At 38.9% G+C, this 17,578-nt stretch overlaps 4 protein-coding genes; 1 reads left to right on the top strand and 3 right to left on the bottom strand.

Moving 5' to 3' along the window:
• Nucleotides 1-723: 723 nt before the first annotated feature.
• FFUJ_02092 (related to mitochondrial cytosolically directed NADH dehydrogenase) lies at nucleotides 724-2,469 on the top strand (the record flags this gene model as incomplete). The annotated part of the gene is made up of 1 exon (XM_023573783.1): nucleotides 724-2,469. One exon carries the CDS (start codon nucleotides 724-726, stop codon nucleotides 2,467-2,469), a length of 1,746 nt encoding a protein of 581 aa, XP_023427253.1.
• Nucleotides 2,470-3,467: 998 nt separating this feature from the next.
• On the bottom strand, nucleotides 3,468-4,880 carry FFUJ_02091 (related to transposase; the record flags this gene model as incomplete). XM_023573782.1 has 3 exons in its annotated part: nucleotides 3,468-3,944; nucleotides 3,994-4,334; nucleotides 4,376-4,880. 3 exons carry the CDS (start codon nucleotides 4,878-4,880, stop codon nucleotides 3,468-3,470), a joined length of 1,323 nt encoding a protein of 440 aa, XP_023427252.1.
• A 1,300-nt stretch (nucleotides 4,881-6,180) lies between these two features.
• FFUJ_02090 (uncharacterized protein) lies at nucleotides 6,181-6,523 on the bottom strand (the record flags this gene model as incomplete). XM_023573781.1 has 3 exons in its annotated part: nucleotides 6,181-6,249; nucleotides 6,310-6,422; nucleotides 6,475-6,523. The coding sequence occupies 3 exons, from the start codon at nucleotides 6,521-6,523 to the stop codon at nucleotides 6,181-6,183; spliced, it is 231 nt and encodes a 76-aa protein (XP_023427251.1).
• A 1,059-nt stretch (nucleotides 6,524-7,582) lies between these two features.
• On the bottom strand, nucleotides 7,583-8,579 carry FFUJ_02089 (related to short-chain alcohol dehydrogenase; the record flags this gene model as incomplete). XM_023573780.1 has 2 exons in its annotated part: nucleotides 7,583-8,024; nucleotides 8,086-8,579. The coding sequence occupies 2 exons, from the start codon at nucleotides 8,577-8,579 to the stop codon at nucleotides 7,583-7,585; spliced, it is 936 nt and encodes a 311-aa protein (XP_023427250.1).
• Nucleotides 8,580-17,578: the final 8,999 nt, after the last annotated feature.

The raw sequence follows: 17,578 nt of genomic DNA, 5'->3' as shown, positions 1-17,578 counted from the left end.
GTGATCAAGTCGGGGAGGTTTACCAAGCTGCTAACAAGCACCTTTTTCAGAAGCAGCCTGTCAGTGTGATTAATTGGTCATACTGGCTCAAAAACGCTAATGCTAATCCCAATAACGTGAGTATCCAGAACGAATAAACATAACCGTTTCTAACAGACTAAGCCCATCATTCTCTTCTATATCATCCAAAAAGGAGTCAGGACCATCGATCCCGCCATCACAAACCTCTTCCACGATATTAGACCTCTCTCTATTAAGCCCATCGCCAGAGACTATAACGACGTGCCTGGATGGACTGGCATTAGTCTCAGGTCACACCACCTTGCCAGAAGGACAGATACGTCAACCCCCGATTCCCGCTCTACCTTCAGTCGTACAATGTGCCAGTCATAGAGAAGGCGTTCAAGCCCTTTAGACTGGTTGCATAAGGTCTGGAAGCTGTTAAAGGAGTAGTCTAGCCCAACGCGACCAGCCTTCTCAACAAGCTGTACTGATTGGTAAGGCCGATACTGATACTGATTAATTAATTCGCTTGTAAGTAAATTTCAAGACATAATGTAGGAGTGCGTAGGTTCAGGCCCGGATTTGGTCCATATGACGTCAGTGAAGGTTCATACTGTCGAAAGTCTTGCAGGCCTTCTCGACTCCCTCCATTTTTCTTCTCTTAATTACCTTCAACGAATATCAAACATCACAGTTCAGTTGATCAGATCCACAGATGATATGGCGTCTTCGAGGTTGCTCAGGAGCTTCTGGCAGAGCTTGGCCCGCCCTCGTTCTCGATTTCTCATTTGCCGAGACGTTGCTGTTGCCTCTTCTACCTCTCTATCAACGGCCGCTAGGCCCGCAAATACCCCACAGCACAATCAAGGAACGACCGACAACTCCGAAATTAAGGCAACATACACAGAAGGGCGCAAAAAGCGTGAGAGGGTCGTCGTCCTGGGGTCCGGCTGGGCTGGCTACGCGCTGGTCCGCAATCTTGACCCCGCCAAGTACGAGCGCATCATCATCTCGCCGCGCTCCTACTTTGTTTTCACTCCGCTATTGGCATCCACTTCAGTCGGCACTCTCGAATTTCGCTCCATCCTCGAGCCCGTTCGCCGCCTGCAGCCGGATCGCTTCCACCAAGGCTGGGCCGATGATGTCGACTTTACCAACAGGACCATCCGTGTCGAGACGAACCCGGATGCTGACGAGATCAACTCTCGCACACTCCCACCCGCCACTCAATCATCGCCGCACAATGATGGCAGAGACAGTGGCTCCTCAGCCGTGTCCGTTATTCAAACCCCTTCCTCCGGCTCCGTCAAGGAGACTCTCACCAAGCGTAAGGGTGAGATGATCACGGTCCCCTATGACAAACTCATCTTCGCTGTCGGGGCCTACTCCCAGACCTTTGGCATTCCCGGCGCTCGTGAGCATGCAAACTTCCTCCGCGACGTCGGCGACGCCCGCTCCATCCGCCTTCGCATCCTACAGTGCTTCGAGCGTGCGGAGCTCCCTTCCACGACCGACGAGCAGCGCCGCAAGCTGCTCCATTTTGCCGTCGTTGGCGGCGGTCCCACGGGCATAGAGTTTGCCGCTGAGCTTCACGACCTCATCCACGATGACCTCGCTCGCATCTACCCTGACCTCATGCCATTTGTTGGCATCACCGTCTACGACATTGCACCCAAGATTCTGCCCATGTTCGACAAAAAGCTATCCTCCTACACCATCGACACCTTCCGCCGCCAGGGCATCCATATAAAGACTCAGCATCACCTCCAGAGTATATGTCCGGATGAGGATGGCAAGGGTGGCCTCAAGATCAAGATCCAAGAGTACGACGATGAGGTTGGCGCCGGGATTGTTGTTTGGAGTACGGGTCTGATGCAGAATCCCCTAGTTGCCAGGCTTGTCGAATACAGGCTTGTCGAACAGGATATCCGCGCCCCCGTCACTCCAGAGGAACAGCAGCTGTGTAAGCAGCAGACCTGGCACATTGTCAAGGCCGAGAAGAGCGGCGGTCTTGTCGTCGATGATCACCTCCGTGTCCGCGTCTCCACTGGGTCTGCCCAAGCCATCGACTCCAAAAGCGGCCACAGTGCCCCCAACGACATCCTCCCCGAAGTCTACGCCATAGGCGACTGCGCCGTCATGGAGCGCGAGGCGCTCCCCGCCACCGCACAGGTCGCCTCACAGCAGGCCAAATACCTGGCTAAGGCCCTGAATAAGTATGGCTCCTGCGAAGCCGTGGGTAACAAATCAAAGCCCTTCCTTTTCCTCAATCTCGGCACAATCGCCTACATTGGCAGCTGGCGTGCCATAGCCCAAAGTTCGTCCGAAGGCCTGACGGGTAGGCTCGCCTGGGTCCTATGGAGGGGCGCTTATATTACCCGAAGCATGAGCATAAGAAATAAGATCATGGTTCTGGTTCACTGGATTATGACTTGGCTTTTTGGCCGCGATATTTCGAGATTCTGAGGGGTTCGCAAAGAAGGCAGAACAGGAAGGGGCTGGGGAGAGCGTGGGAGCTCGAATCTTGGACGACTGGGCAGACCAGTTGCCCTCGGTGAATACAAAAGTAGGGAGCTAACCTTGTTTAAACAATCTACGGAAGATTTGGCGTGCCACGTACTTGTTTCGGCCACCATCCTCGGAAGTGGCCAGGCCGTTGTGTTGGAAGGTGAGCTGTGCAATATGTATGTCTTCTAATGCAGTACACCGTTCGTCTTCAGTCTCATACTTGTTACCCTTTTATGGGAGAATACCACGAGGAATATTTGCGAGTCAAACCACATCGGTCATGTTATGAGTTATCGGCCTGCCGGCTACTTCATAGGTGTCATCATTGGCCTCATTGCCCGTCAACTTCTTGTCCTCTGCTCGAGGGTAGCCATTTTCAGAGGAAACTGCCTCCAAAATCGGAGGTCTGGATCTTTATTTTCAGAGACTCACGAGCAAAACCCGCAGGCCAATGAAGGATCAGTATTTGAAAATAAAGTTGTTGCTCGCAATTGAGGCGCATCCGAGTACCATCCACAACCCCTCTTTCGCCAGGCAAAATAAAAAAAGCTCCACCAAAACTCATCAACTTCACTTACACAGATTTGACCAAACTGACAGAAATGCCTAAAATCATTCATTTAATGAGTCATAAGTAAGGCTATCTATTGTACTCTTTTTTTTTTCACCATCCGCCGCGCCCGCCTGGGTGGTTGGTGGGGTATGTTTTCCTCTCTGACTTCGATAACAGAACTAGCCTCCGATTCTGACTCTTGCTCGCTTGAAGAGACGAATTCCACCCCGACAGGCGTATAACGAGTCGTCCCTTCTGGTATGGGCTCCTTACTAGCTAGAGTCTCTCTAAGAGTCATAAATCGTTTGTTAGGATTCGGCACTGCCTTACTCTTCTTCCCTCTTTTCAGCCGAGCCAATTCTTCCTCTAGGCTGGCAATCCTCGGAGTATGCGCCGCTACTGTCTACTGGTGAGCTTCAAAGCCCTTGGCTATCACGTTATGCTGTCTCCGCGTCTTTGGTGTTTTGTTCAACCCAAGATCACGAATTTGACGGCTCGTTTGTGGTGTATCGTCCGAGCCAAGATACGGCCTGGGTTCAGGAGTCACTCTTGGGCTGCCGTTTGGCCTATCTTGTTGGATTTCAGGGTGCCGTAATGCTTTAGCACGTGAAATGGGCCAGTTTCCAGTGACCCTCCAGCCAGACAGTATGTTCTTCTTAGTCATTCCAGCTCGGCGAGCCTTGGCGTAGGCCCTGATGAAATTTACCTTGTCCATTGGAGCGGAATCAGTCAACGAAGCGAACTTTTCCAACTCTCGTCGATATGCAGCCTTCGACGCATTAAATACTCCATTATCCAGTGACTGGAGTCCATGAGAGCAGTGTGCTGGTAGATTGCAGCAATAAACGTTGTTCAAAAAGCACGTGGCCATCCATTCATCCTTCCATCACTCAGCACTGATCTTGAGGTGGGGAGAATGGAGAACATACTGTTGCATGGCTTCCATGGCCATCTAAAATGATCAGTCTCGCGTCTGAGTCGTCAGCAGACGTGGTCTGGGGCAGATAGACTCTCTCCAGCCATTCAATGCCAATATGGTCATCAGTCCACCCGTTAGGCGATGTTATATAATACCAGTCTGCTATCTGCTTGAACTCATCAAGAAACCACTGTTTCTGGAGTTGCTTCCCCTTGGATGTTATGCCAGGAGCCAAAGTGCGGCCGTCAGCAGTGATAGCTTCGATGAATGAAGTCCAATTCCGAGTTTGTGGTCCCTTGAGGAACGCCTTGCGCTTCGGGTCCGGGCTTCCAACGACCAGGCTATCTAGACCTGAACCCAGAGGATTAGTGGGCCAAAACTCAAGCACTGACAGGTAACAGAGGTGAATGCTTGCCGAAACCAGTCATAGTACCCCCCCTCATCAACGTTGATGGTGTTTTCAGGCTTGATCCAACCATATTGGCCCTCCCTGATATCAAAGTACCAATGAACCGCTTTAGGTGTGAAAGAGTCGAACCTTTTGGCTTCTTGACGTCTCCCTATCTTGGTCTTTATGTCTGCGCGACGATTGATAAACTTGTTCACCCAGTTGCGTCCCAAGTTGGGACGTTCGCCCTGCTGCCTCAACAAGCCCATGACACAGGCGCGGATCTGACTGTGGGACGAAGCATATCCCAAGGACACCTGACGGAGAATCCAGAGAGCCAGCCTATCCTCTTGGCTGTTTGACAAGCGTCGATGAGGGTGGATCTGCTCTTTCACGGCCCCGGGGCCGTTAAGTCTGTCTATTAGAGTGCACCGAGGCACTCCCCGTCTATGAGCGGCTTGAGGGGGCGAAAAGCCATTATCAGTAATATCCAATATAGCCTCTGCCATATCTTCCTCTGTATATTTCCATCGAAGTCTTGATCTAGGCTTTTTTTTTTGTCATTGTCGCAGAAAAATGCCAAAAAAACATAGAAAAGAGCGGTGAGGAAATTGATGATTGAATTAACACTATTTCCATAGCACGGTATGCATACATCGCATACCCCGCACAGCCTTAGAGGGCTACAATCGTTAACTCCAATCATTTCTATAATCAGCAAAGGCATTGTCCTCGAAGCTATTTATTTTGGCTAATATTTGTGTAAGTGAAGTTGATGAGTTTTGGTGAAGCTTTTTTATTTTGCTTGCTGAAAGAGGGGTTATGCCGAAAGAGGGGTTATGCCGAAAGAGGGGTTGTGGATGGTAAATTACGATTACCAACCGACCTTTAAATCGAAATATATTCTAGGTGTAGAGCATATCAACTAGAAAATTCATCACTACGGCGTCATCCTGGTCAATGTGCCCAAGATTCCCATTGTGCAAAGAGTAGGTGGGGCGGCGAAGCAATTATTGCGAGTTGGTATAGTGCAACGCCAAGTACCTGAGCAACAGAAACAATAAATACTTTGTCTAGAAGTCGATCTCTGTGCATCAATCATAAAAGGATAGCACAAATCCTTAGTTGTATTATTTTAGAGCGTTTATAAGTTTGCTATATATTCCCTTGTTGTATCAATTAGTAATATAAGAAGTATCTTATACTATAACCTTAATCCTAAAACCTCTATAAATCTGTATTTAGATTAGTGGAAAACAAACACTGATGCACTGCTGTTGATAACGAAAAAGTTGATTATGTACCTTCATAGAAAGTCGCGAGGGCATCCGAGAAGTAGCCCTAGGGAGTTGATGAGCTGTTTCATGACCTAGATAGATTTCCTCGGATGATGTGCTGCCGAGTGTAATGATTTTCCGTACCAATTTGACGTCACAATGAACATCAAATATAGTACGGTCTGTTGCTCTCAATACACTCTGGATCTATCGGCACACTTGGAAGGCAAGGAGATTGAAGATCGGTCTTCTAATGGACGCGTATAGATGCATCACAGCGAAAACCAAATTGCCATTCTCAAGAAAATACCTCAATTCAGATAACTACTGCAGCCACCTTAAATCCCATATTTGAGGGTAGATATGGAGTCATGGTTGGTCCACAATCACTCTCGGCCCGACACCGCGTTGGGGGCATCCAGGGGACCTCCACAGAGTTCATTGAAGGCTAGAACTACATTCTTGTATTCCTACATTCCTATCCCCTAGAGATGCCGGGTATCTACTTACTTCCTCCAACTTCTTAATGCCTTTACTCGGATAGACCGAGAATGTTGGCCTCGTACACTGTAGTTACCTTGCCAGTGTTCGAATTCTGAATCTAAATTTGCGCGTCAGTGTTGCCTACCTAACGTCATTGGTTATTGTTTGCTTCTATTACCTCGTACCGAGGAGAATCAGGGCTGGCTTGGACATTTCGATCGGCTTGAATGCCAGGCTCCGTCAACACGTCAGTAATAACACCAACAGTCTCAGAGGTTTGCGAGTCAGGACCTTAATTAATCAGTTCTAAACTAAATACAATGGTGCAAGGAGCGTCTCTTACCGCCAACTGGCTTGTAGCGAACTGACTGGCCAGTCTTATATTTAGCCATGATATTTGAAATTGCCGTTGTTTGCTGGATTCAATAGTCGGAACTCCTTGGTACTATCGCTTGTGATCACTGCAGTCAAAAGGGAATATCTTTTATAGCCATTGCCCCTCGGGCCTCGAACCCATTCATGGCATTCGACAAAGCCTATTACGGCAAAATTATGCAATAGTTGGGAATACAATGTCTATTCTCTTTCAATAATTCATGACTTGACAGTAAACGGCGTTAGTATGTGTGTGTATTCAACGTTGGCATTACTCTTGTGTGTCGTCACATTTTTCCCCCGCAGTCGTCATTTGTCAGACAACTGGCTCGACAGGGATCATTAATAGTACCAGTTAGCCAATGAATTGATGAAAAGAAATCAAACAGTCACGTGTTCGGACACAGTTATTTAAGCTATGCTGTCAGGACTGGAGTCAAGTAAGGGGCCATGTTTTACATCCAGTCGCACGAACCGAGTGGTGGTATGCGACACCATTGTTGTACGGAGTACATAGGAGGGAGAATGCTACCACAGGCCACCGAAGCATGACTGCCTCTTGACGCCATTAATGTCACAGTGACAGTAATATTGTGATAGGTAATCTTTTTCGTTGCTTTGCCATCTAACGGGGCAAGCTCCGGCTCCGGTCGCCAGGATCTAGAATAGGAGTCGGCTTTCATGATCGATCGGGGTTCCTCTGTTAGCTTGGCCCCCTGTCACATTCTAACGGTGTCACAGAATGCTCCCTATCGGATGATTTGCCTTTGGAGTCTCGTCTCTCACTTGCCGAGAAATCTTGCGACGCTGTTTGTAGGGCCACATTTAGATGGTAGCCCATTGATTTATCGGCCTTGGTTTCAGTTTTGGAGAAGCATCTTGACAACAGACAAATGAAATCCTGAGGCAGACTTTGTACTTGTCAGCGCCGAATGCCAACGGTGAGTCGACATATACCAAACACCAGGTAAGGCGAATGGATGTTCTAATAGCTCATAGCTTCCCATAACAGGTAACCTCTGTGATTCTTAGAAGCTGAAGAATTCATATTTCTTATCCGTATAGTACTATATAGATTAACCATTGACAACAATGCCCCCATTGGGATGCAGGGTCTGCCCACTCATAAATGTACTCTCCTTAGATGCGAGGAATACATAACTTGTCGCAATTTCACTCGGCTGTCCCACTCTATCCATCGGTGTCCAATTCCCCAACCCGTGACCCTGTTGACTCTGCTCGCTCACGCCTGCGGCCACAAGTGGCGTCCACACCGGCCCAGCAGCAACTGCGTTAACGCGAATACCTTTCTTAACCAGCTGGTTGGAGAGTGCACGAGTGAAGGCAACCACGGCGCCCTTGCTCGTCGCATAGTCGAGTCGGCTGGGGACGCCGATATAGGAGTCCACGGACGCACTATTGATGATCACGCCGCCCCTAGACAAATGTGGCAGCACGTACTTGGTAAGATGGAAGTACGAGTCCAAATTGACGCGGAAAGTGGACGCCCACTGTTCCCTGTTGTCACAATGTTTGTTATGAATATGCTCCGCTAAATGACTGGTTGATGTATACTCACTCGGAAATGTCACAAATATCTCCTTGCTCCTGCCTAGTAGCAGCGTTATTAACCAAGATATCGATCCCGCCGAGCTCTTCTACAGCCAGATTTGCGACATCCTTGCAATTAATCGACAGGGACAGGTCACTGGCGATGAGGATGACCTTCCCGCCGTTCTTCTGTACCTGGGCCTTGGTGTGCTGTGCGTCCGCTTCCTCGGACGGGAGGTAGACAATGGCCACGGTGGCGCCCTCCATAGCGAACAGGATGGCTACGGCACGGCCGATACCAGAGTCTCCTCCGGTGATAAGAGCCTTCTTTCCCGCGAGCTTACCCGACGGCGTGTATACACTGTCTTCGCCTTCGGATGGTAGATGAACCTTTTGCGGCTTGGGCTCCAGGTCTCGCTCGAGGCCGGCGTTGGCCGGCTGTTGGGTGTTCTTGCTTGAGTCCATACTAGGATGGGTGACCTTGTGGAAGGTCTCTTTGGCAGTCTCTTTGGCAGAGTCCATGGTTGCGTTTGCAGTGATATTTCTGTGTGTTTGTCTTCTCAAATATGTCCTGGTTGGAAGATGGCTCGGCGCTTGAGTTGCCCCATCTATTCCGCGAAATATGGCTTCTTATAAGTCTTGGGTGAACCTGTCTGTCCTTCATACAAGAGCCTGATGGTCGTTTTACCCGCATCAAAAAGGTAGTCATTCATGCGTCACAAGCACGCAGAACCCGATTTCTTTTAATGTCTACCTGATTCGCTGCAAGGGCAGCTTAGCATGTGACATAGGCATACTCCTCGTTCGTTGACATCAGATTCGCATAATGGGATGTCATTGCCAAGCATCAAGCAAGCAGCGCAGCATCAACAGAGACTAAGCTTATCCCATTAATGGTCGTCGAAAGACTCCTCCACGAAGTAATTTGCCTCAGTGTTATGATAGTATCTGCTGCAAGATTTATTAAGCGGCGATAGCGTGCCTATCTGGTATGGTATGGTCGGGTGAAAATCAGGGCTAAAGAGATAGCATAATGGCGTGGCTATAACTAGTTTGAATCCTTGCAAGTGACTGCATCGGATCCGGCTTTTTCGCATCTGATGGATAGAATGACCATATAAGCAGAAAATAGACTTTGCCGATTGGGAGCGGGATATTCAAACGCTCATCCTCGAAACCGGGGAGATCAGCATCCCTCTGTTTGAGGAGAAAACTTATGCGGTCATCATTAACCAATATGCCGATGGTTTCAAAGTCCGGCAGTTGGTTATCACCCCATATCTTTTGAGTCTCGAGGCTCTTAGACACAAATGAGGCTGCGAAGGTGGGGGATTGGTGGGCGGTTTATAATTTGCGTAGGCATGTGATTGTGCTTGGACGATTAAGTACATACCTTATGAGTTTTGCCAACGAGACACTGTGGAGAGGATCTCACAGGCCCATCGCCACAGCGGAAGATGTCGAATAAGGGCACATATGGGTGTCCAGACCTGAAGCATCTTCTCCGTTGGCCTTATCTCCCGCGTAGCATTATGAACGCATTATCGTATGAGCGAAAATATGAAAACCCTTCTTCGTAGAATCCATCGGAGGGAAAGCAAATAACGTAAGACTCACGACCCTCGCAATGGGGTGCTCGATGGTGTTTAACGTGATAGTTCCCATCAAAGCCATGTCGATGGATCTTGTCGCAGTGTGGGCAGAGGATGTACATAGAAGAGCTGTTCCACCACACCGCGTTGGCCTTGTATTTTGGGAGATCTGTCATAATGATTCATACTAGGTTCGTATCTCCTAGAAACAAAATCAAAATTAAATACAAGCTGACCGTAGTAATGGCTAATGCTCGTAACAGATTAAAGTAATACGGAAGCGACCCCATATTCCAGACAGAAGCAGCATATATCCCAACAAATTCATATCAAGCCACACAACCGACATCGCCCTACTCAATGGTTTTCTGCGAGCCCAATACCTGGGAAAGCCCTGTTTGCTTGTGACATTACTGCAAATATGTCGCTGAGAGCGGTGAAGAAGAATGGCAAGAGAAGAATGTATTTGGCCGCTGACTCTAGACAGAGTTGGAAGGCGACATATTGTAAAAGTCATGAGACTCATCGAAAGAAACGGAATAAGCCGGTGTAGGTACGTGACAGATAGTGTCCACACCATATCAATACTTTCGTCATTCGGTTCCATTGTCGTTAGTACATGGTGATTGGATGGAATATATCTTCTGAAACTAAGGAATAGTGAATATTTACAGTGTAAGTTTATAAGTGGTGGCAGACAGCGGTATATTTTATCTAGCAATAAATATAAGTATCTTGTTGAACAGGTGCTAGGGCCTAATGGCATCCCTCGCGTCGTTTAGTAACCGATAAACTAATTTTAGTAAGAAATAAAAGAATGCTAGTATAATATAGGGCAACCAATAAACTAAATCTAGGGTAACTAATAAACTCTAGTTTACCTATAAGATATAATATAATCTTTATAAAAACTTATAAATATATAAATTTCAATAATAGGATTATAATAAAGTGTTTTTTTTATTATAAAAGTGCTTCTATTACTGGCTTTAATTATAGATATTAGATTTAATATAAGTCTATTAATAAGGGTAGCCTATATATAGCACCTAATTAAAAGCTTACCTTAACTGCCACGCAGAGATATAATAATTATACTTATATTAGCTCTTATTAATAGAAGAAAAGTAAGTTTACCTTAAAAGCAGGTAAAAGGGGTTTAAGCTGCTATTAATTTTAGAAAAGATAGTCTTTAATTTATTCTTATATTTCTATTAATATTAAGTTAATATAATAGAATATTTTAACTATATAAATAACTTATACCTTCTATACTGTAGGTTATATAAGTATATAGTTATATATAAAAGAATCTAGATATATCTTTACAGTAAACTATATAAATTTATAAAGAAGGATATTAATAAAGTTAAGTTATAGGCTAAAGCACTTAACCTTATTAAAAGCAATAAGGAGATATTAGCTTTATTACTTATACTAAATACTAATTAACTAATTAAAGTACTTAATAAGCCTAAAAGCAGAGGGTTTTAATATATCTTTACTATAAAATGCTAGACTATAAGTGTAAACCTAAAATAAAGAAATAAATACCTCTAAAAAGTATATAGAGTTAAGCTAGACCTAAGGCCTGGCCTATAAAAAGCCAATACTATTAAAGTAAATACAGGCTTAATATACTAAAGAAATAGTATATTCTATTAATAGCTCTTTACTAAAGGCCTATATAGTAAATACTTTAAGGTAGTAAGAGGTTATAATCTAGAGAGTCTAGATATTAAGTAGGTAAGGGAAGATATAGCTACTTAATAAGCCACTTAAATCTTTTAGGTAAGATCTAAAGAGGCCTAAAAGAAAGAGATAGAGACTATTAAAGAAATAGGTAACTTAGCTATATTAAACTTATAGCTTTATTAATTAAAATTAATTACCTACTTAAAAGACTTTAATAATAGAAAATAGTATTTAAAGGGCCTTATATTATTAAAATATACTATAAAGCTAAATAACCCTATAGCTAAAAATAATACTAAGCTTTAATATATATATATAGCTATCAGGCGCCTTATTTAGAAAGCTGCTAGTATAACTAGGCTAAGTGTAGTCTTATAGAATATACTATTTAAAGTAAATTGCAAAAAATTATATAAAGAATGCAGTATGCCTTTTTACTTTTAGTTTAAGTAATAGACTTAGAAAAAGTATATTACTATCTATCTTTAATTCTTTATCTATATAATTTAGGCTATTTCTTATAAAGATATCTTAGACTAGCTACTATTTAAGCTAATTAAGAGCTAAGATACTGCTTTTAATATAATAATAGATTATATAATAAAACTTATTAATATTAATAATAAAGTTAAGCCTATATTAATATTATTGCAAATTACTAAATTGCATTAATAGCTTAAAGATACTGCCCTTATATTCTATATCTCTATTTTTAATTATTTTACTAAAGTTACTAAATATAATAGTATTTTTATTAGTTTCTTAACTATTCTAAATATCTAAAATAATAAAATATAAAAGAGTTTTATAAATTTTACCTTTAAACTATTAGCTATTATAGCAATCTCTTAAGTATTTCTTATTAAGTATACAGTTAATAAGAGGGCTCTATATATCTAGCAGAAAGTAAAGTAAGGGCAGGCCAGATAAGAGGCTAAAGATAAAAGCCTAGGTCACTTTAAAATCATATCTAAGATAATATATTAATTTCTAGTTAGTAGCGCTAAAGGCTAGAATACTATACTAATATAATTTATTATTTAGCTTTATAATTATAGTATAGCAGCTAGCAGTTAGCAGGCTATATTAGGTTTAGTTAGTTAAGATAATAAAAAGGCAATATATAAGGGCATTTAAGTTAATATTTTTAGCATTTAGTCTATACTATAGACTGCTTTACTATAAGCTAAGGCACTGCTATATAGGCATTTACTTTTATATAATAAATATAAAGATTAGTTACCTCTTAAACTTAAATTGCTATAGATCCTATAGAATAAGCTTATTAATAATGCAGTAAATGCCAGTATAGGCCATTTATTTATAAATAACCTTTTTTAGCTAATACTAAAAAGCAATAGCTAGATATTCTATAAAGTATAGACTAATACAGTTTTATAAAAAGCCTAATTTAAAGGAAAGTCTAAAAGTAAGCCTAAAATTCTTAAAAAAAAAAGCTTAGCATTATAGTAAGTACTTAAAAGAATTTCTTAAATATCTACTATTTATAATATATTTAAATAGTAGGCAAGCTGCCTAATTATTAAAGCTACTTACCCTATAGCATAGAAATATCACTAATAGAGAGATATAAAATATCCTCTATAAGTATAAAGTTATTATACTTATAGCTAGATACTATAAAGGATTCTTAAAAACCAAGTGACTTAAGATTATATACCATTTCCTACTGCATAAAGTTAATATATTAATTATTTATTATTTATAGCTTATACTGCTATTCTAGGAAGATATACAGGTAAATACTTAAGATAAGACTAAATTATCTTCTAACTTCTAGGCTCTAGAAAAAACCCTTAATAACTTAAATAGTAATAATAAGAAAGATAGATATAGGACTGGCAGTAATAGAAGTAATAATAAGGAGGATATATATAAGTATCCTTAAAGATTAATAAAAGCCAAGCCGCAATATCTAGGCCCTAGCCTATATTAAATATCTATATATATAACCTATATATTATATTAAATAAGCCTTAAAAATTATTAAGGTAGACTTACTATTAGTAGCTAAAGATATCTTTTTATTGTAATTATATAGTACTATTTCTATAATGGCACTACTACTTATATATCTCTTATTAAAGAAGCTAATAAAGGTTATAGTAGTAATAGTAATAGCAATATAGAACAGGACAGTATCTAGGATATATAGGCTTATTATAGCTCTTTAACTGTAGGGTTAGTATATAGCAGGCTTATTATAGAAGGGTATTTTAAGATAAATAAACAATATATTAACTTCTAGTTTATTAGTAAAGAGTGGCATTAGCTGCTTGGTTTCCTGTCTGCTATTAATAGGTTTAAAGAGCTTCTTATATTAGGGCATAAATAGAAGACGCTATTATTATATTATAAAGCAATAAGAGACCTATAGCTAAGGCAATAGAAGACCCTTAGGCAAGTTAATATTAACTAAAAGCTTAATTGCCTATATAGAGATTACGTTTAGTTTTATAATAAGTAGCAGGAAGTAGTTAATGCAATTATAATAAATAAAAGTCCTATAGTTATAATTATAGAGATAGGTACTAAAAAGAGTCTTTACTTTATATTACCTGCAGCTAGCTGTCCTGGTAGGCTTACTATAGTAATTATCCCGCTTATATCTCTTTAAGGTAATATAATAAATTAGTACCAGAAGCTTAGGATATTATATACTAAATAGAGAAGTAATAGGGTACCTAGAGATATATCGATTATATTTATAACACTAGAGTCAGCTATAATAAAGCACTTTCTAGACTTTCTAGAATTATAGCAAGTTATAGCTAAAGTAAACCGGATTGTTATTAATAAATGCCATATAATTATAGAAGGAAGTCTATCTTTTCGGCCCAAGCTACATAAGCTAGGTACCCTAATGGCATCCCTTGTGTTGTTTAGCAACTAATAAACTAATTTTAGTGGGAAATAAAAGAATATTAGTATAATATAGGGCAATTAATAAATTAAATCTGGGGTAATTAATGAACTCCAGTTTGCCTATAAGATATAATATAATCTTTATAAAAACTTATAAGTATATAAATTTTAATAATAGGATTATAATAAAGTGTTTTTTTATTATAAAAGTGCTTTTATTACTGGCTTTAACTATAGATATTAGATTTAATGTAAGTCTATTAGTAAGGGTAGCCTATATATAGCACCTAATTAAGAGCTTGCCTTAACTGCTGTATAGAGATATAGCGGTTACACTTATATTAGCTCTTATTAATAAAAGAAAAGTAAGTTTACCTTAAAAGTAGGTAAAAAGGGTTTAAACTACTATTAATTTTAGAAAAGATAGTCTCTAATTTATTTTTATATTTCTATTAATATTAAGTCAGTATAATAAAATATTTTAACTATATAAATAACCTACACCTTTTATACTATAGGTTATATAAGTATATAGTTATATACAGAAGAATCTAGATATATCTTTATAGTAAACTATATAGACTTATAAAGAAAGATATTAATAAAGTTAAGTTATAGGCTAAAGCACTTAACCTTATTAGAAGTAATAAGAAGATATTAGCTTTACTGCTTATACTAAATATTAATTAATTAATTAAAGCATTTAGTAAGCCTAAAAGTAGAGGGTTTTAATATATCTTTACTATAAAATGCCAGACTGTAAGTATAAACCTAAAATAAAGAAATAAATACCTTTAAAAAGTATATAGGGTTAAGCTAGACTTAAGGCCTGGCCTATAGAAAGCTAATACTATTAAAGTAAATATAGGCTTAATATACTAAAAAGATAGCATATTTTATTAATAGCTCTTTACTAAAGGCCTATATAGTAAATACTTTAAGGTAGTAAGAGATTATAATCTAGAGAGTCTAGATGCTAAGTAAGTAAGGGAAGATATAGCTACTTAATAAGCCACCTAAGTCTTTTAAGTAAGGTCTAAAGAGGCCTAAAAGAAAGAGATAGAGACTATTAAAGAGATAGGTAACTTAGCTGTATTAAATTTATAGCTTTATTAATTAGGATTAATTACCTACTTAAAAGACTTTAGTAACAGGAAACAGTATTTAAAGGGCCTTATATTATTAAAGTATACTATAAAGCTAGATAACCCTATAGCTAAAGATAATACTAAGCTTTAGTATATATATATAGCTATTAGGCGCCTTATTTAAAAAGCTATTAATATAACTAGGCTAAGTATAGTCTTGTGGAATATGCTGTTTAAAGTAAATTGCAAAGAATTACATAAAGAATACAATATGCCCTTTTACTTTTAGTTTAAGTAATAGACTTAAGAAAAGTATATTACTATCTATCTTTAATTCTTTACCTATATAGTTTAGGCCATTTCTTGCAAGGATGTCTTAGACTGGCTACTATTTAAGCTAATTAAAAGTTAAGATACTGCTTTTAATATAATAATAGATTATATAATAGAACTTATTAATATTAATAATAAAATTAAGCCTATATTAATATTATTGTGGATTACTGAGTTATATTAATAGCTTAAGGATACTGCCCTTATATTCTATATCTCTATTCTTAATTATTTTACTAAAATCACTAAGTATAATAGTATCTTTATTAGTTTCTTAACTGTTTTAAGTATTTAAGATAATAAAATATAGAAAAGTTTTATAAATTTTACCTTTAAACTGTTAGCTATTATAGCAATTTCCTAAGTATTTCTTATTAAGTATACAGTTAATAAAAGGGCTCTATATATCTAGTAGAGAGTAAAGTAAAGGCAGGCCAGATAAGAGGCTAAAGATAAGAGCCTAGGTCACTTTAAAATTATATCTAAAATAATATATCGGTTTCTAGTTAGCAGTACTAAAGGCTAGGATATTATGCTAATATAATTTATTATTTAGCTTTATAATTACAGTATAGCAGCTAGCAGTTAGCAGGCTATACCAGGTTTAATTAGTTAAGATAATAAGAAGGCAATATATAAGGGCATTTAGGTTAGTATTCTTAGCATTTAGTTTATACTATAGACTGCTTTACTATAAGCTAAGGCACTGCTATATAGGTATTTACTTTTATATAATAAGTATAAAGATTAATTGCCTCTTAAACTTAAATTACTATAGATCCTATAGGATAAGCTTATTAATAATATAGTAAATATCAGTATAGGCTATTTATTTATAAATAACCTTTTTTAGCTAATACCAGAAAGTAATAGCTAGGTATTCTATAAAGTATAGATTAATACAGTTTTATAAAAAGTCTGATTTAAGGGGAAGTCTAGAGGTAAGCCTAAGATTCTTAAAAAGAAAGCTTAGCATTATAGTAAGTACTTAAAAGAATTTCTTAAATATCTGCTATTTATAATATATCTAAGTGATAGGCAAGCTGCCTAATTATTAAAGCTACTTACCTTATAGTATAAAAATACTGCTAATAGAGAGATATAAAATATCCTCTATAAATATAAAGTTATTATACTTATAGCTAAATACTATAAAGGATTCTTAAAAACTAAGTGACTTAAGATTATATACTGTTTCCTGCTACATAAAGTTAATATATTAATTATTTATTATTTATAGCTTATACTGCTATTTTAGAAAGATATATAGGTAAATGCTTAGAATAAGATTAAGTTATCTTCTAACTTCTAGGCTCTAGAAGAAACCCTTAATAACTTAAATAGCAATAATAGAAAAGATAGATATAGGACTGGCAGTAATAAAAGCAATAATAAAGAGGATATATATAGGTATCCTTAAAGATTAATAAAAGCCAAGCCGTAATATTTAGGCCCTAGCCTATATTAGATATCTATATATATAACCTATATATTATGCCAAATAAGCCTTAAAAGTTATTAAGGTAGACTTACTATTAGTAGCTAGAGATATCTTTTTATTGCAATTATATAGTGCTATTTCCATAATGGCACTACTACTTATATATCTCTTATTAAAGAAGCTAATAAAGATTATAGTAGTAATAGTAATAGCAATATAAAATAGGATAGTATCTAGGATATACAGGCTTACTACAGCTCTTTAACTATAGGGTTAGTATATAATAGGCTTATTATAGAAGGGTGTTTTAAGATAAATAAATAATGTATTAACTTCCGGTTTATTAGCAAAGAGTGGCATTAGCTGCTTGGTTTCCTGTCTGCTATTAATGGGTTTGGAGAGCTTCTTATATTAGGGCGTAAATAGAAGATGCCATTATTATATTACGAAGCAATGAGAGACCTACAGCTAAGGCGATAGAAGACC

Source organism: Fusarium fujikuroi, chromosome FFUJ_chr03 (assembly GCF_900079805.1).
Source record: "Fusarium fujikuroi IMI 58289 draft genome, chromosome FFUJ_chr03".
In the NCBI taxonomy this organism is placed as follows: domain Eukaryota; kingdom Fungi; phylum Ascomycota; class Sordariomycetes; order Hypocreales; family Nectriaceae; genus Fusarium; species Fusarium fujikuroi.
The sequence above is the reverse complement of the archived record's forward strand: the minus strand, read 5'-3'. Positions and strand labels throughout refer to the sequence as shown.